Source organism: Canis lupus, chromosome 1, assembly GCF_048164855.1.
Source record: "Canis lupus baileyi chromosome 1, mCanLup2.hap1, whole genome shotgun sequence".
In the NCBI taxonomy this organism is placed as follows: domain Eukaryota; kingdom Metazoa; phylum Chordata; class Mammalia; order Carnivora; family Canidae; genus Canis; species Canis lupus.
The window spans coordinates 74,827,889-74,848,082 of NC_132838.1; the positions used below are offsets into that span (position 1 = coordinate 74,827,889).

Here is a 20,194-nt window from a genome sequence, read left to right on the forward strand (position 1 = left end):
GATCCTGGGTCTCCAGGATCGCGCCCTGGGCCAAAGGCAGGCGCCAAACCGCTGCGCCACCCAGGGATCCAGTTTTGTTCTTTTATTTCAAAAATTGGGTCTATTTTAGGTTTCTGTGCATTTTCATATGAATTTAGCATCAGTTTTATAATTTCTACACATTAGCCTGTTGGGATTTTTACTGGATTGCCTTGATTCTATAGATCAGTTAGGGGAGAATTGAGTGTTTTTTTCCCCAAGACTCTATTTATCTGAAAGATAGCACAAACAGAGGAAGCAGCAGAGCAGCAGAGGGACAGGGAGAAGCAGACTCCCCACTGAGCAGAGAGCCTGCTATGGGGTCGATCTCAGCACCCTGGGATGAAGGCAGCTGCTTAACTGACTGAGCCCCCAGGTGCCCCAGGGAGACTGTTGATACCTTAACAACACTGGGTCTTATTACTCTTGAGCATAGTATGTTCCTTTTTTTATAGTCATCTTTAATTTTTTAAAGCAATGTTCTGTAGTTTTCAGTGTACTAGTTTTTCAGGTTGTTTGTCAGATTTGTGTTTTCAGTGAAAATAACAGTTCTTTGGGGGGGTCCCCAATAATTTTTTAGTGTAAAGGTATCATGAGACCAGCCCCCCCAGTTCCTCCCCACAAAGCTCCAAACATGATTGAGAACCTCTGACCTAGCCTATACTAACTTTTACATTAAGCTAAAAATGAGAAATGTGATACACCAGAGTGGCCATATATCAGGGCAAAGCAGTTAGCCACAAACATGTACTTAAAATCCCAGTGGAACATGACCAGAGAAATTTTAAAAATAATGACTATAAAATAATTAGCATTTAATTAGCTTTGGTGAAGGAATTTAAAGGATAACTTGACTAATTATTGCTGATGGTACTTTAATTTAGACAGTTTAAAATTTTAACAGGCTTTTACTGGTTGTCCGTAACAAGTCACTTGGTAGTGTTAAACTAGAATTTTTGTTGAAGAAGCCTTTTCTGCATTTAATTATAAGAAGTAGTCAGAGAAGTAGTTATTCTTCTTTTTCAGTTAGAAGATTATTGTTTTCCAAACTTTACATATTTAAATATTTAACACTTTTTACAAAAGAATGATAATGAAGTTTCTATTTTTCATTGTCCTTTGATTCGTGATGGAAGAAAATAAAGTTGTATGTTTAGTATTTGGGGAGAAATAGTAAAAATGTAAATAAAGCAAAAGTAATAAAAGCAGGTTCAAAAAGACCTCTAAATGAGGAACCGATATTTCTGAAAGATAATATGCATTTTGGAATTAAAACCTTACTGTTTGAAATTAAATCTTAATTTCTGAGTGTCATCTTTAAGTCTAAAACTTTAGTGTATTTCTATAGATTTTTTCTGCTGTGAGATGTTTTTACCTTTTTTTTTAATGAGGATAGCTCTGTTACCTGCATTTTAAGGTAAAAAAGGTAATAACGATATGAAGATAGGTTCTATAGTGCTTACAGTTGCTTGGGAAATTATTTATTGCAAAGGTAGTATCTGTACATCATTGAGACTTTTGTAATATCCAAGAACATTTATGCTAGACTCACTTTGTTCATTTCCAAATTTTCCATTATTTATTTTAAGTATTTTATTTATTTATTCATGAGAGAGAGAGAGAAACAGAGAGAGAGAGAGAGAGAGAGAGAGAGGCAGAGGGAGAAGCAGGCTACATGCAGGGACCCTGACGTGGGACTCCATCTCGGGACTCCAGGATCAGGTCCTGGGCTGAAGGCAGGTGCTAAACTGCTGAGCCACCCAGGGATCCCCACATTTATGCTTTTAGAAAAATAGTTCTGAGAGTAAATTGAAACAAAGCAGTAGGAGACCACTACAATGAAACAAATATTTGATTGATACTGTCTTGTTTTTTAGAGATTTCATTTAGAGAGAGAAAGAGAGAGCGAAAGAGTGAGCGCACAAGCAGGGGGAGCTACAGGCAGAGGGAGAGGGAGAAGCAGGTTCCTAATCCCAGACCTGAGCCTAAGGCAAATACTTAACTGACTGAGCTATGCAGGCACCCCCTGAGTGATACTGTTCTTAAAATATCCATTTGAAAGTTAACTGGATTTGATGTATTTCATATGGATTATATTTTCAATTCCATGATTTTTTCACTACTTCATAATTAACAGTCATAAATCGAATATCTGAAGTTTGGTCTTAGCTTCATTTTGATTCATCTAAAAGTAGGGTAGGCAAGGGATATACATCCTTTTCTGAGCCTTGTTATTTAAACATTTTCTCAGTGTAGTTGAGATTGTCCATTTAATAGTTAGATAGCTTATCCCCCCTCCCCAGATTTTCCAAAGTCTAAAAATTATTCAGAAGTGGTACAGCTGCCCTCTGCTGTTCACCCTATGATTCTTTCAACATTACTGTCACAGCCTTCAGCAGCTTTATATTTTAAGAGCTGAGTTGGGGTGGCTTAAAATATTTTGTTAAGTTTTCATTCTGTAGATGAGAAAAGTAGAAATAGAGAGGGAAATTGATTTGCCTATGTTCTCAATTTCTGTTTATTTGCCTCCCTTCAAAAGATTCATTCCTCTGTTCAGCCATCCATCATTTGAAGAAGCATGATTCTCAGAAAGGAATCACTTAGATGAAAGGTTTTCTTTTACTTTTTTAAAATGTGGTGTAATTAAAAATTTTTAGAGTTACTGATAAAACAAATTTTTAGTTGGGAATAGAATTGAATGTGTGTTATGCTCAGTGTGTGTTTTGTATGTTTATGAATTTTTTGAATAGTTAGATGTTTTATTAACTACTGCAAAATGATGAGATGACTTTTTTTCCTGAGATGACCATTAAGAAAAATATTAATTGGAGAAAATTTAAGAAACACTCAGTTATTAAATATCAGGATTTGGTTTCCTTAATGCAAAATTCTCTTAACTCTGCATTATGGAACTGTTTTTAAAGATGTATTTTGCTCCTTAGTTCTCAAACTGTGGTCTCTTAATATCATTTATCACCAAAAGGAACCAGGACTTTTTGGAGAAAGGGCTGATTCTAGGTCAGGAGCATAAAATGTGCAGGATAAGCCTAGAGGAGTGGTTCTCAGATTTTTTTAGCTCAAAATCTCTTTATGCTGTCTTAAATTGATGAAGACTCCAAAACGTTTTTGTTGATGAGTTATTTTATCCATTGATATTTACATTATTATACATTAAAACTGAGAACTTAAAATTATTCATTTATTTTTAAAAAAGGGTTTATTTCTTTTTTAGAGAATGCACATACATGTAGTGAGGGTGGGGTAGTGGGAGAGGGGGAGAGAAGCTTAAGCAGACTCTGTGCTGAGTGTGGAGCCCCATGAGGGGATTCATCTCATGACCCTGAGATCACAACCTGATTTGAAACCAAGAGTCTGATAATTAACCAACTGTGCCACCCAAGTGCCCCTATTTAATTCATTTAAAAATGGCAATAAACCAATTGTATAATAACATAACATTTTGTTTTAGAAATAACTGTGTTTTCCAAAAAAATGAAGACTAGCATTATTTTACTAAATTTTTGCAAATCTGATGTGTGGCTTAATGGAAGATAGATAGATTCTTTTATCCACTTCTGAGTTCAGTCTGTCATGTAAGCATGTATTACATGTAATATGTGCAGATATTATACATGCATATATAGTTTGTGCATGTGTGGTGTTCTTGTTATAGAATATGAAGAATATCTGGGCTCACATAGATATATAATTAGAAAAAGGAGTACAGAATAAAAGGCCATTTTAGATCATTGTATATAATGTTCCTTTGATTTATGATAGAGGAAAATAAAGTTGTGTTTTCAGTATTTGTAGAGAAACAGTAAAGATATGATTAAAGCAAGAGTAATAATTATAAATGAGGAATAAACACAAATGATAATGTACTTTGGAAATAAAGCTGTATTGTTTGAAATTCAAATTGAAATGGATATTCTTGCTAAGTAATAGTTTTCTTAAAGGTTAATTGCAATGTGGAATCTGAAACTATATTAGTGAACTTTTTGTTCTCTGTTACATTAAATTCCATTGGCTCTTTTGCACTTTGAATAAATTTTTTCCCATATTTAAATTTGTAACATCCAGCAGTGGTCATTTGGAAATATTGGTTCCATAACTAATGCAGATCTTCTACATAGTGGTACATTTTATTACACAGTATTAAAAAATTGCATATATTAATATCACCAATGATTTTTATCAGAAGAGACTTAGGCAGAGGGAGAAGCAAGGTCCTCATAGGGAACCAAACCTATAGGGACTCGATCCTGAATCCTGGGATCACACCCTGAGGTGAAGGCAGACGTTCAACTGCTGAGCCACCCAGGCATCCTGAAAATTTTTTTTAAAGTGGTCTCCACACCCAGCATGGAGCCCAATGTGGGGCTTGAATTTATAAACCTGAGATCAGGAACTAAGGTGAGATTAAAAGTTGGATGTTTAACCAATTGAGCTACCCAGGCACCTAGAAAAAAATTTTTTTTTGAAGATTTATTTATTTATTCATGAGACAGAGAGAGAGAAAGAGAGAGAGAGGCAGAGACATAGACAGAGGGAGAAGCAGGCTCCATGCCGGGAGCCCGACGCGGGACTTGATCCTGGGACTCCAGGATTGCGCCCTGGGCCAAAGGCAGGCGCCAGACAGCTGAGCCACCCAGGGATCCCCTAGAAAATTTTTTAATTAGTGGGAATCTCTCAAGGCTTTGATGATAGATCCACATTTTTTGAAATTCTAAGTTTAGCTCAAAAGCTAAATTTTATCATTGGCAACAATCTGTCAGTTGTTCCTTGAAATGATAGACTCACTTTGTTCATTTCCAAAAAAAAAAAAAAAAAAAAAAAAAAAGTATGCTCCAGTTCCCCAGTCTGAATAATCTTTGTCATTTGTTTTTTAAAATGTCTTTATTATTATTTGACTTGTTATTTGAAGTAAAAATGATGTTCTATGAAAAAAGTGGCTAGTTTAGCTTGCATGACTTGTTATAGAATGTTATAGTACCACTTATTTATAAAGAGTTCACATTTCCAAGTCAAGCTTCATCAGGTTAGGCCTTTAAATTCAACTACCAGTTTACAGAAAATATGGAGGATGGACAAACAATTAATTATGCTGTGGATGTATAATTGGCAAAGTCTGGAATGTGGGGAACTATAGGATAATCGAACTGCTTCAACAAATTGTGAGGAGAAAAAAGTAATAGGAAATTTGTCGATAAAAAAACAAATGTTGGGACGCTTGGGTGGCTCAGTGGTTGAGCGTCTGCCTTTGGCTCAGGGCATGGTCCCAGAGTCTTGGGATCAAGTCCCACATTGGGCTTCTGACATGGAGCCTGCTTCTCTCTCTGCCTGTGTCTCTGCCTCTCTCCCTTTCTCTCTCTGTGTCTTTGATAAAAAAAAAAAAAAAAAAAAAAAAAAGACAAATGCAATACATAGACCTCATTTGGTTTCTCATTTGTACAAAGAAAATGTGTGAGAGATGAACTAATTAAGAAAATTGAAGTTAGACTAATTTTGATATTAAAGGATTATTGTTACTATTTTTGGTATGGTAGCGATAGTGTAGTTATATAAGGAATCATTCCTTCCTCCTGCAACATTGGAAGAAAAAAATATGTACAATGTTAAACATGTAACATAGATTTAATCTCTACAGAATATTTTTAAAAAGATTTTTAAAAAATTTATTTATTCATAGAGACACAGAATGAGAGAGAAGAGGCAGAGACCCAGGGCAGAGTGAGAAGCAGGCTCCATGCAGGGAGCTGGACGTGGGACTTGATCCTGAGTCTCCAGGATCACACCCTGGGCCGCAGGCGGCGTTAAACCGCCGCGCCACCAGGGCTGCCCCCAGAATTTTTTTATTTAAAAAAATTATGAAATGTTTCTGAAAACCAAAAATGATAGAGAATAATACAATGAACACCTGTGTACTGGCCACCCCCTTAAGAAATAAAAAAAATTACAAATGCATTGTGTACTATTGCCTGAAAACATTTTTCTCCCTTATCTGGAGATAATTACTATGCTGAATTTGATGGTCATAATTTCCATGCGTGTCTTTATGTGTAAGAGAGTATGTGTGTGTATAATGTTTTCTTATATATTATGTATATACACTAAAAATATATTGTATTGAATTTATGTATCTTAAAACTTGATATTACACTGAACATATTCTTTTTTTTATTTTATTTTTATTTTATTTTTTTTTACACTGAACATATTCTTAAGGTTTTTTTTGGGTTTTTATGATGTTTAAAGATTTATATACATCGATATGTATCTTTATATCTATGCTATACTGGCTCTGATAAATGGGAAATATTATTTTAAATGGTTAGGTACATTTTAAAATGTATGCTTAATGTGTATTTTCAAATTTCAGATACCTTTCAATTAAAGTAGCTCCAAATTTAAAGCATTTGGCATAGTTAACCTGAAAAGAACATACTGGTTTTCATATGTTTCTAAATATGTATTGTCTGTGCTATTCCAGCCAATGTTTGAAGTACTGAATTTGTAGAGTAAGACAAGCAGGGTGTTTTACCTTTGTGGAGCTTACATAATTTCAAATAGGGATAAATTCTTTATAGGTACATTTTAATATCAGAAGTGGAGGAGCTGGTGAGGAAATGGTCACATGATTGAGTTGCAGCCTGAAGTGAGAAGTTGCCAGCTTTAAATAGAGCTGAGTGAAATCACCCTCCAGATTGAGAGGACAGCAACCTTGTGGTTGGGGAAAAACGTGCTGTATTCAGAGAACTGATAGCCATTGCAGCTGGATCCCAGTGCATAAGGGGAATGTTGTGAGAGATAAAATCTGAGAGGTAGACAGAAGCCATAGACAAAGGGCCTGTCTAGTAGGCTGTGGTAAGTAAGTAAGATTTTTCCTAAAGTTCTGATTTTTCCTGAAGTCTGACTTCAAAGTCAAGAAGCCATTGAAGGGATTCTTTTTAAGCTGGATAGCAACTTGATTAGATTAGTGGTTCTACAAATCTGTGCATGTGATCCACTGGCCTAGAACTATATACTTAACCACTGTCAATTTCCTGGTTTTTGCCATTGCTGTGTAGTAAATGTAACCATTGGGGAAACTAGATGAAAGGTAGTAGGGACCACTCTACTATTTTTGCAACTTCCTATGAGTATTTATAAGTATTTTGAAATAAAAAGATTTAAAAAATTACTGAGAAAATGGATTATTGGCAAGCAATAATGAAAGCAGACTAGTGATAAGGCTATGATTTCCAAGTGAGAGATGATGATTGCTCGGACTTGAGGAGTAATAGTAGATACGGAGACAAGTGGATGAAGTTAATATGTTTCAGAGATGGAGCTGATACTGGTTTGGTGTGAGGAAGGCAGTTCAGATTTTTTCCTGAGCAATTGGTGGTTTCATGTGGGTTTGAGAGCAGTTAAGATTGGAAGAGGAATAGGTTGAGAGGAGGAACTAGAAAATGCTTTATATTGGGCTTGTTAGGTTGAGTAAGCTATCAGGGTGAAGCTGGAGTTGAGTGTAGGAGCCAGGTAGTATTTAGATCATAATTACAGTGGTGGGATTACATGAGATCACATTGGCAGAAGAATGGAGAGAATGAAAAGAAGAGGGCTGGGGATAGAGCTGTCGATAAATCAGTATCTAGAAATGTATTACAAGAGGAGGAGCCAATAGAGGGGATCTCAGAGAGGTGGTGATAGGAAGAATATAAAATAAAGAGAGAGTGGAGTCATTGAAGCCCAAAGAAGGAAGTGGAGGAAGAGAAAGCTATCTGATTTGGATAGTGCTGAGGTACTGAATATGATGAGTAAGGAAGTGACTACAGGAGATTGGGAGACCTCAGAGTGCAGAAGGCAAGCTTGAAAAGTGAACAGAACATGAGAAAATGGAGAGAGCAAGTACAGGTGCCTCATTCAAGGAGTAGCAGAGAAGTGGGGTGGTTGGTTGCTAGTGGGAGCTCTCCTACATCATATTAGTGTGCCATTGAGTATGATCTAGTTGAAAGGGAGAGAGGGATGATGAATCAGGGAAAGATTAATCTAAGGAGCAAATACATTGAGAATGCAGGAAGGGCTAGTGGGTCAAGTATATAGGGGAGGGGTTGTTCTTTTTTGAGTCTCAACGTACTAGCCAGAGAGCCTTTAAAAACATCAGAGCATATCACTCTTCTGCTCAGAAACTTTCCATCCCACTTAGTGTAAAAGTCAAAATCTTACATTGGCCTGCAAAGCTTTAAATGGTGGCACCCCCACCTCTGACCTCATCTCTCACTGTTACTCTCTTTGTCTACTCCAGCCACACTGGCTGCCTCACTTTTAACTCAGTACAGTGATCCCTGCCTTGGGGTTTTGGTTGATTGTGACTCCTTCCTGAATAGCTCTTTCTGCAGGTTTCTTCATGGCTACTTCTTTCAGGGCTTTCCCTCAGTGGTACTCGATCAGTGAGGTGTTCTCTGACCACTAAAATTGCATCCCTCGCCCTCCACCTTTTATTTCGTCTAACCTGCTTTTCTTTTTCTTTTTCTTTTTCTTTTTCTTTTTTTCCTGCTTTTCTTTGTAGCACTGCCCACCACCTTAAATATTGTATGATTATTTACATGTTTATCTCTCACCATTAGAATGTTCAGTCTGTAGGGAGAAGAATTTTGTTTTGTTTACTATTGGTAATACCTAGAACAGTTTCAGATGTGCAAATGTATAATGAGAACAAGGAAGAAAGAATGTGGGTAGAGAATCAGATAGATTTAAGGATGTGGTAGTGGGAAGAAAAGTGTGTTCCTGTTCGGGCTTGTAATACAAAGCAGGGCACTGAGAGTGGACTAAGATGGGAGGGATGATTAGAGTTTTGAGGTAAGCATAGGAAATGTAAGAAGTATTCTTGAAGAGTCGAAAGGTGAACTTTGAAGGTGTGATGTAAGATTGCTGGATGGGTTGACATTTGTGGTTTTCTGAAATGAAATGTGTTTTATTTATTTATTTATTTATTTATTTATTTATTTATTTATTTATTTATTTTCTCTCTTTTAAATTAATAGAATTTTAGCTATTTTTTTTTTAAAAAGGTTTTATTCATTTGAGAAAGAGAGAGGGCATAAACAAGGGGGGAGAAGTAGAGAGAGAAGGGGAAACAGACTCCCCATCGAACCAGGAGCCCCATGTGGGGCTCAAACCCAGGACTCAGAGATCACAACCTGAACCGAAAACCATCTGAGCTACCCAGGCACCCCAAATTTTAGCAATGTTAAGCTGTAAAACAGAATAAGGAAATGTGGCATAAATCCTTAATGTTTTTAGAAGGTTTTTTTTTTAGAGATCTTTATAGTTTTGAATTTACAATTGGTGTAGAATGTACCCTAATATAAAGTAACATTCTTTTTAGCCTTACCAATAATTCTCGGATTGTGGGACTCCTGGCTCAGCTGGAGAAGATCAATACTGAATCTACAGAATCAGATACTGCTAGATATGTTACATCAAAAATTCTTCATCTGGCTCAAAGTCAAGGTAAACTTTAATCTTTTGTTTTTGAAATCTTTATCAATTCTTCAAAAGTAGGTGCTAAGAATGTTCAAACTTTTGATAAATAGATGATTTTCTGTAAAAACTGAACTTTCTCAAGTAGACTCAAGAAGTAGAAAACTGAATGACTGTGGATGGAATTGCTATTCAAAGCATTGTTTCTAAAAATGATAATGATTAAGTGTCCCCCTCCCCCATTCTCAAACAATACTTAATTCCAGTGCTTCTTGTTCTAGAATTTTGACAAAAAGATGTCAAGCAGCACAGAACACTGGTTACTAGTGTGATCCCCACTTGAGTGCAAGCTCTGTCATTCAGTGGTGGGGTGATCTTAGGAAAATTTTGAGTCCGTAGGATTCAGCTGTACCAGCTCTGAAGTAGAGATAAAAGATATCAGTGATTATCATGAGTTTTAATGAGAAACATGTAAAAAGAATTTTAAAATGTTCAATAACTGGTATCTGTAATTAGGCATCATTTTTCTATTTTATGAAGTTAATACTACTGAATTGGTATCAAAACCTTGAGAGAGTACAAGAGAAGAAAGGTACTGACTTTGTACTTAGAAACATAAATATGAACAATAAAATTTCAAATAAAATGTTAGTGAAGTAAATCCAAATGAATTAAAATACATTAAAAATGAATATCACCTTGCTAATGAGCACTTCAGGAGTTCTAAAATGGTTTAATAACAGGAAATATAACATTATTTGAACAGGTCAAATAAAATCTATGTAATCATTTCAATAGATACTAAAAAAAGGAAATTAAGATTCTAGAACTTGTGGTTGATTAAAAAAAAAACAAACCTGATTTTTCTTTTTTGAAATAAGGGTAAACCAGCAGCTACCTTAATATTTAATAGTATATTGAAGGCATTCTGTTAAAATTAAAGTTCAGACATTTTATAATTAGTTTTTAATTTTTAAAATTATTTCATTATTCTGGAGTTTCAGGTCCTTTAGTAGGCATTTTCCATATTCAGGAACTCAGTATGTATTAACTCCTCTTCATGGTCATAGAGCATTTTGATAACTACCTCCTATGCAGTCTATGTTTTTAAAGGGTAGTTGACAGCACTCCAAAACCCAGAAGAGGTCTTTAATAGATGACATTTGTTTTTAGCAAAATCTAAGATACCTGTCTGTACTTTTAATTTTTTTATTTTTTAAAAAATTAAAAAAAAATTTTTTAAGATTTTATTTCTTTATTCATGAGAGAGAGACAGAGAGAGAGGCAGAGATACAGGCAGAGGGATAAGCAGGCTCCATGCAGGGAGCCTGACGTGGGACTCGATCCCGGGTCTCCAGGATCACGCCCTGGGCCGAAGGCAGGTGCTAAACCGCTGGGCCACCCAGGGATCCCAAAAATTTTAAAAAGATTTTAAAAAGATTTTATTTATTTATTCACACACACAGAGAGAAGCAGAGACACAGGCAGAGAGAGAGAAGCAGGCTCTATGCAGGGAGCCTGATGCGGGACTTGATCCTGGGACTCCAGGATCACACTATGGGCTGAGGGCAGGCGCTTAACTGCTGAGCCACCCAGGCATTCTATGTGTCTGTACTTTTTAATTCAAGAACTTGCTATATTGGAGTCTAGCCTTTGGAAGTAATTGTGCTTATCATCTAAGGTAGACGTACAAGGATGTATAACTGTATTAGTGCAAAGTTATATGTACCAAGTATATTCACTGTGTTCTAATATGAAACCTCCTCAAAACCAACACAAACAAAAGAAAACAAATTCTTCAGACCCATAGATAACACTTGTGTACACTGCCCCCACCACTGCAGACATTTCCCACAGCCTGGAAGCCCCAACTCTCTCGCATCACCTCTGAAAAATGACCCAGCCATACTACTACCAGAGACTGCCCCTATACCCTGCTACTCCCCACTGGGGGTCCAGGCCCTGAATGCTGTCCCCTAGGTTGTGTAATACTGTGATTTCATTTATAGTACATTGGATTAGCCAATGAGAACAGTGTAACTTAGTAGTGGAAGACTGTCCCATCATCATTTATAGGATAATTCAGTTGGATGTCCATTTGAGAGAGAAAGATTAGAAATTATAGTTAAAGAAGAAATGCAAATAGCCAGTAAACCTGTGAAAAGATTCTTTAACTCCTTGAAAGTTGGGAATTGCTAATGAAAACAACAAAGATACTTCTCACTAGTTAGATTGGCAGAAATTAGAGAATAACAGTATCCAGCATTGGGGACATGGAAAATAGGGTGTTCTCATGCACTGTTGATGGTGCAATAATTATTACTAACTTTGGAGAGAAGAATCTAGCAATGCTTATTTAAAGTGCACTTGCTTGCTGACTCTCAGGAATGTATTTGACTAAAATAAAAATGCTAGTATGTAAAACAATGTTTTGAGGATATTTTGCAGCATTGTTTGTAATACCAGAGATACTCCCTAACTATCCATTAATGAGATAATGGTTGAATTAATTTTGATAAAGCCAAATTGTGGAACATTAAAAGTATAATAACTTCATGCAGTTATAAAGAAGTTACTTGTGATACATCTGACAGATACTTCCTATGTGGAGCTGTATGAATTGCTTGGAGTCCCTAAGTTTGATCTGTTATGTAAAAGAGCAAGTTTCTTTGGTTCATATAACTATATGTATAGCCTCATTTTTGTACAAAGTAAGTGTTATATACATATGTAACACTTATATGAACAAGGCAAAACCCACAAAAACAGAAGTATGCATACCATATTTTTAGCAGTAGTTATCAGTGGGATAGCAAATGGAGGGGAATGAGGTAAGTTCCTGATTTACTTAAAGTACTTTTCTACTGTTAGAATTGTTGTAATAAGCACATACTACTTATGTATTTAAGTGATTTTAAAAAAACCACAAATACTTGTTTATGTAGTGGAGGTATATACATTTCCACAATTTGACGTTAGTTTTTCTTGAGTGCATTACATTTTCTGTCTTTAAGAATATATTACTTATTTGCAGTATGCATGGTACTTTTTGTAATTTACCCTTAATTTTTTCCCTAGAAACATAATTATTATCCATTTCGTGTAGATGGTCTAATTTGTTGGCATGCATCTCTTGGTAGTAATTCCTTTATAATCCTCAGTTTCTGTCATTCTTAATTTTTGCCATTTGTGTCATCTTTCTCTTTTCTTGATCTGTCCAGATCAGTGGTTCTGGGCCAGGGGTGATTTTCCTCTTCACTTGCCCCAAGACACTGGCAATGTTTGGAGGTGTTTTTGGTTGTGAAATTTGAGAAGGGGATTGTTACTGGCATCTAATGGATAGAGGCCAGGGTTGCTGCTGAGCATTACAAACACATAGCATAACCCCTTTTAAGAAAAAATTATTTGGCCGAAACTGACAACAGTGCTGAGATTGAGAGACCCAGGTCTAGCTAAACATTCGTCAATTTTGTCGATCTTTTGAAAGAACCAGCTTCTGGTTTCATTAATTTCCTCTATTTTCCTTTTTTTCTATTTCATTGATCCTCCATCTTTATTGCTTTCCTCCTTCTGCTTGTTTCAACTTTGATTTTCCATTTTCTTAAAGTGGAGCTTTGATAATGGATTTTGAGACCTTTCTTTTATAATGTGGTCATTAAAGCCATAAATTTCTCTGTAAACACTGCTTTAACTGCGTTCTACAACTATTAATATATTTTTATTTTCATTCAGTTCACATGCTCTAATTTCTTTTGTGATTTCTTCTTTGGCCCATGGATTATTTAGCAGTGTGTTGTTTAACTTCTCATTATTTTAGAATTTCCCAGTTTCTTTCTGTTGTTTTCTAATTTAATTCCACTGTGGTTGGAGATTTGTATGATTTTAGTCCTTTTGAATTTATTGAGACATATTTTATGGCTTACTATATGGTCATTCCTTGGGAATGTTCCATGTGCACGTGAATGTTCCATCTGCTGTTGTTGGGTGGAGTGTCCTATTAATGTTGGTTAGGTCACGTTGTTTGATAGTGTTGTTCAAAACTTGTATACCTTATTGATTTTCTCGTTAGCTGTTCTATTAAGACTTGGGTATTGAATTCTCTACCTATTGTTGATCTGTATATTTCTCTTTTCAATTTTGGCAGTTTTGGTTTATATATATTTAAGGCTGAGCCACCCAGGCACCCTCCTTCTAGCCAATTTGTATTTTTGAATGTAAAGTAGATAGCAGTTTGTAGATAGCAGTTTGATGTACTCTACCTATTAATTTGAGCATTTAGTTTGATAACATTTAATATAACATTAATTGGACTTAAGTCTACAGTTAATTTTCTGTTTGTCCTTGCTGTTTTCATTTCTTGTTTTTTATTGCCCTACCCTCTTTTGTATTATTAGAACAGTTTTTAGAATTCCATTTTAATTTACCTATTGACTTACCAGTTATACCTATTTGTAATTTTTAAAACTCATTCCTCTGGAAATCAAAATAAGCAATCATTAACTTTTTGCACTGTGCTTGGAATTAAGAATGTAACCACATATGAAATTTAGAAACCTTGGAACCTCAAGTACCCATTTATATTTATCATTCTTCAGCTCTAGTTATGATAGGTATCTTATCTATATACATTAGAAGTCCTGAAAGACAATTTTTGCTTTTGGCAGTCTTGTGTATTTTAAAGATATTAAGAAAAATGTAGTTTTTTATGTTTACTCACATATTTACCATTTCTGAAGCTCTTTTTTCTTTCCTAAAGATATGAGGTTGATCTGGCAGAATTTCCCTTTGGCCTACAGAATTTCCTTTGGCATTTCTAGTGGACAGATCTGCTGTGGAAGAATTTTTTGTATCTGACAGTAGATTTATTTCACCAAATTCTTGAGGGATATTTTTACTGGGTATAGAATTCTGAGTTGATGGTTTTTGTCTCTCAGCACTATAAAGTGCATGTAAAACAGTGCTTCCACTATTTTGTGGCCTCTATGATTTCAAAGGAGATGTCTACTATTTTTGATACTTTGCTTTCTGAAAGTTATGTGTCATTTTTCTATGATTGAGTTCATAATTTTCTACTAGTTTTGGTTTTCAGAGGTTTGCATATAGTTTTCTTTGTATTTATCCTGCTTGGAATTTGCTGAGCTTCTCAAATCTGTAAATTTGTGTTTTTATAAATTTTAGGAAATTTTTACTGATCAAAATTTGTCTCTTTCATTTTTTTCTCTTGGGATATAATAATGCATATGCTGGGCTTTTGGAGATTGCTCCAGAGATCCTTGAGGCCCTGTTTTTCACTTTCAATCCTCTCTGTTAGATTGGATGATACATCGTTTTTCTATGTTCAGGTTCACTGCCTTTTTCCTCTGCATTCTGCCATTATGTTTATCTGATATTTATTTCACATATTATATTTTTCTTTTCTAAAATGTACATTTGGTTCTTTTTTTGTGCTTTTTCTCTGTGATTTCTTTTTGTTCATGGTGAGCTTATTTTCCATAATATGATTGAATGTAATTATAATAGCTGCTTTAAAATTATTGCCTGTTAAGTATAACATTTAGATTATTGCAGGTGTTGAAGAAAGTATGTAGTGGTATAAGAACTGAGAGGAGAAGGACTGTTGTAGAAAAGCCAGCAGAGGAAGTGTTACTAGCAATGTTAAGTAACGTAGAGGGGTTAGTTAAAATAACATCTTTTTCATTTGACAATAAATTATTGGCCACAACAAGAGCACTTTCATGTAATGTGAATGGCAAATGAAATAAAAGGCAGGAGTGTAGACTTTCTGTTATGGGGGGAGTTTCACTGAGAAACCAGAAGGAAATAGAGGAGGCAGCAAGTTAAAATAAGGTTTGTTAAGTAGGTGGGAAAACAGAAAATAGTATGTGGGTAGAAGCTGAAGCTGTAGGTTTATAAGTAGGTAGAAAGGATGGGATTCAGAACATAGTAGAAACAATATATGCCTCTTTCCCTCCCTGGATTGGAAAAAGGAATTCAGAATCATCAAGGACTGGATACATAAGTGTATGGAGCTTGGTTATTGTTTATAGGATTTCATCTGTCATTGACTAATAACTTTGTCTCAATTCATTGAGGGAAATGTAGATTCTGAGAGTTGGGAATAGAGGTCCAGAGACTGAGAGGCAAGGTTGAGAACTGGCACACATTTTGGAATAGCTGTGGCTATGGCAGGGCAGATGGTAATGGCTGTGAGTTGAGGTAAGTCAAAACAGTAGTTTCAGGGTTTTGGTACTAAGAATCTTAAACTAGGAGAAATTCTTGTGGCCTTATTTTTACTGTGATGTAGGAATAGAGAGTGCACATTTTAGTATTTACTTAATTATAAGGGTTTGCAGTGGTACAATTAAGGGGTGGACCTTGGAATCCAAGTGGGGTATGTCAAGAATTGATTTTGTGGGAAAAGAGCACTGGCATTGATGAGTTAGAAATTTCAGTGGAAGTGACAGTGAGGCTTCCCTAATTTTTCGAAAGCAAGGAGGATGAGTAGTATCAGGAGGCTGTGGTCTTGCAAGTGGGAAATTGGAGGTTAAGATTTCAGAAGTAGGGGAGTTTGAGGTCTGAGAATTGAAAGCGTTCATAAATTGGAGCCCAGGAGAAAGGGTTTGTTGTTACACGCTCAAGAAGCTAGGCAGCTAGGTATTTGAGTGAATTATCCACATTGACATTGAAGTCTCCTTAGATGATAACAAGAGTCTAGAGTAGAGTAGAAAACTATAGCACCTAGTTTTCATTTAGTGTGAGTAGTAAACTACATGATTGTGGATATTACAATAAGGGGAGTTTTTGGTTTGTTCCGTGAAGGTGAAAAAGTAATGGTTAGTAGAGGAGATCTCAATCTTCTGACTATTCTATGTGATTAATACTGAAAAATCATTTGGCTTTAACATTTTTTTTCTTTTTAAAAATATTTTTAAAGTTTATTCATGAGAGAAACAGAGAGAAAGGCAGAGACGTAGGCAGAGAGAGAAGCAGGCTCCTCATAGGGATCCCAATGGGGGACTTGATCCTAGAACTCCAGGATCATGCCCTGAGCCAAAGACAGATGCTCAGTCACTGAGCTACCCAGGCGTCCCAATTTGGCTTTAACATTAAATTGATTGTCTTATTTAAAATGTTATGTCAGAGGTGCATTGTGGATGTTTAAGCAGTATTTATTTAAAACTTAATACTTATGGATGGAGGCAGCTGGGCCAGGGAAATGATGAAGGGTCAGCAGAGGAATCACATACTTGTAAAAAAGGATTTGGGTTCTACAAATATTAATGAGTTTTTCCGTTTTTTATAGATAAATTTGTCATTTGTTTAAGCGTTAGAAATTATGGCAATAGGATATAGAAACGAACAGTGTTTTAGATCTTCATATCACTTATGCAGGTTTTTTGTTAATTTTTAAAAATTTTTAAAAGATTTTATTTATTCGTGAGAGACAGAGAGAGGCAGAGACATAGGCAGAGGGAGAAGCAGGCTGCTCACAGGGAGCCCAATGTGGGACTTGATCCCAGAACCCCTGGGGGGTCACGCCCTGAGCCAAAGACAGACGCTCAACTGCTAAGCCACCCAGGAGTCCCTCACTTATACAGGTTTATATTTAGAAAGATTGTAAGGCTTTTGTCAGTTTTACAGAGTTCATTATCTGGACCCAGGATGATGCATGATAGCATGAGATTATTGTTTTAAAGAAAAACATGATTTCTAATTTCCATATTTATTTTGTGGGTAGTTACTGATAGTTGTCATAAATAGTACTGTATTCTAACTTCTTTGTAGCACATTTGTCCCTTTCTTTAATAATTTCTCATTTAGAATAACCAAATTTTCAGATGGATATCAGACTAATGAGTTTTTTCTTGAGATTTTGTAACTTGTATTCTGTATCTTACATACTTCATGTTCTTGTGAAGTTGTAAATATATAATTTGTATGTGTCAAAACTATACCACATAATGGCATTTTTGTTCATTTAAAATAGAAATTGAACAGGATTTTCTCTGGGCAGAAGTGTGGTGTTCTAAAGGCCTAGCCTGATTTTTTCTCCGTCTCTTTATCAGGGCTTCGGAGCTCATTCTGCTCTTAGACTGCTTAATTATCACTGTGTAGAACAAATTTGGTACTACCAGTGTCTTGAACTTTATTGTGTAATATGTGCAGTATTGAGAATGGATTATTTGTATTGTTTTTAAAATCTCAAAATGTGAAAGGAATGGTATTGTCATCCTATATTAGAAGAACTTCTAGCCCTAATATTCAAGTGTGAAACAGTTGAAGAAGGTCATTAAGTCTCTTGTATAATAGTCCTGCCTAAAGAATGATTCCTGTGGCTCTTTTAGAAGTACGCTAAATCAGTGAAAGACTGTAAGCTTTAGTTTCAGAAACACTTGGGTCACCTGGTCTGTTTCACTTACCTGCTCAGTGCCTTTGTGCGGGTTTCTTTTCCTCTCTGAACTCAAATTTCTGGTCTATGAAAAGAGTAATTTTCTCCTGGAGGATTAAAGTGAGTCATAAATGAGATAATATAGGTCAAGGACCTATAATTTGTATGTGATCTACCTAAGTGTTGGCCTACGATCTACCTTTCTTGTCTTGTTAATCAAAGGAAAAGAACTGTGGAGAAGCTCAAAAACTTTTAAATAGTAGAAAGATTTGTGCTGGGGGTCCCTCCCATCTCAGATAAAAGGGATTCTTTGGGTGATCTGGTCTTCAGATTTTTGCAGAAGCAAGTTTTGTTTGTTCCTTAGTTTTGTTTATTTTTGTGTAAATCAGAATTTTAAAATAATATTAATTCAGTAAAAACACTTGAAAATGGTACTAGGCTTTTGTTTTCACCAATTTTGATTAAATATTTTCTAGTTCTAGTAAAGATAATAAAGAGGCCTGCCATTAAACAACTTCCTACCTCATCTCTCATTCTGGTACTGACACTCTGCTGTTGACTTTAAGATTATAGATGGATTGACTGGGATTCATCTTGTTAATGATGGGAGATGTGATTAAATGTAAGGAGGGACTTATAAACTGAGATCTGGAAGTTCCCACCCAGTAGAATTAGCAACATCAGAGGGAGGATCATCGAAGAACAAATTTAGAATGCTTTACTAGGCCAATGGAGTAATGTCAGTTCTACATTTTCTTTCATGTTTTAGAAGAAAACTTTTTTATACCTTTCAGAAAAGACAAGAAGAGAAATGACAGCCAAAGGTTCTACAGGAATGGAAGTTCTACTATCAACTCTAGAGGTAAATCACTGACAGGCTTTAATTATGTAACCATTAATACCAACCAGTACTGAAGAAAAATTCCATTTAATAACTTCAATGTATATAGGAAGTATAAAGTTTTTATCCTAGAGGTAAAGCCAATGAATGGAAGTTAGTTTTATGTTTTAAATTATCACTTGCAATGGTGGCAGAAACATTCTAATATATGTTAGGTAAACCTCTAAGTATATTTCCCTATGATTATGATAACCATATTTTAAATATTACATACCATTCCAATTAGTAATAAAAAATAAAGCATTAGCTAGAAATAAATCCTTAATCCAAAATAAATGATTGATATTGGAAATTCTCATTGTGTTAGGTGATACATATTTGTGATTTAGTTTACTAATGTATTGATTGAATAACTATATTATGTTGGTAACAATTAAATTTCTATCCCACTGTGATACTTTTGGGTGGATCAGCAGAATATATTCAGAATTAGGATTTTAATTTTTTTTAAAGACTTTATTTATTCATGAGAGACAGAGAGAGAGAGAGAGAGGCAGAGACACAGGCAGAGGGAGAAGCAGGCTCCATGCAGGGAGCCTGACATGGGACTCAATCCCAGGTCTCCAGGATCACACCCTGGGCTGCAGGCGGCATTAAACCGCTGTGCCTCTGAGTCTGCCTGTGGATTTTAAATTTTATTCAGTGCTGTGTTAAGAACAGGGAGTAAGTATGTTGTATACATTAAATTTACACAGTATTGTATGTAAAATTATATTTCAATAGAACTGGAAAAAACAGGGAATTGAATTCATATATTTTTTATAGAAAGTGCTATCAAAATAGGAATTACTTCCTATTAAAAATGATACAAGATGTCATTTCCCCTTAAATTGATCTGTCAGTTTAATGTAATCTCAGTAAAAATACCAGTGGTTTTGTTTCTAAAGTTCAATGGGAAAATAATAAGCATGAGTAGAAAGGATGTTTCTGAAAAGAAAAGAGAAAGGACTAGCTGCCCCAGATATCAGAGAACATTATAAAATTTTAGTAATTCAAATAGTTTAGAAATTGTATGTGATCAGTGTTAACAGAATGGAAAGTCCAAAAGTAAATTAAGATCATCTGGGAATTTAAAACCACTTTAGAATGGTAGCATTTCAGATCAGTGAAAAGTGGATTGTTTACTAAATGGAGCTGGGATAGATTGGTATCCACTTAAAAAAGAATGGTGGATCCTTACTTCCTATACCAAAGAAATTCTCTATCAGTAGCAAAGATTTAAGCATGGAAAATAAAATCAAAATATAGAGGAAGTAATGGGAGAATTTTTAAAATAATCTTAAAACAGGGAAGGCTTTTCTAGTATAAGCAAAGACCCAGTAGCTATAAAGGATTGATAAATTCAACTGTAGTAACAAAAATACATGGGAAAAAAAAAAAAAAAACACTGTAGACACTTGGCAAAATGAAAAAAAAAT

At 35.3% G+C, this 20,194-nt stretch overlaps 1 protein-coding gene across 1 annotated transcript in view; it reads left to right on the forward strand.

The window, feature by feature from the left end:
- Nucleotides 1–20,194, forward strand: part of AGTPBP1 (ATP/GTP binding carboxypeptidase 1) — a 177,282-nt gene that overhangs the window by 37,939 nt on the left and 119,149 nt on the right. The window contains 2 exon segments of the mRNA XM_072835890.1: nucleotides 9,392–9,516; nucleotides 18,670–18,737. Of these exon segments, the coding sequence (XP_072691991.1) occupies nucleotides 9,392–9,516; nucleotides 18,670–18,737 (193 nt within the window).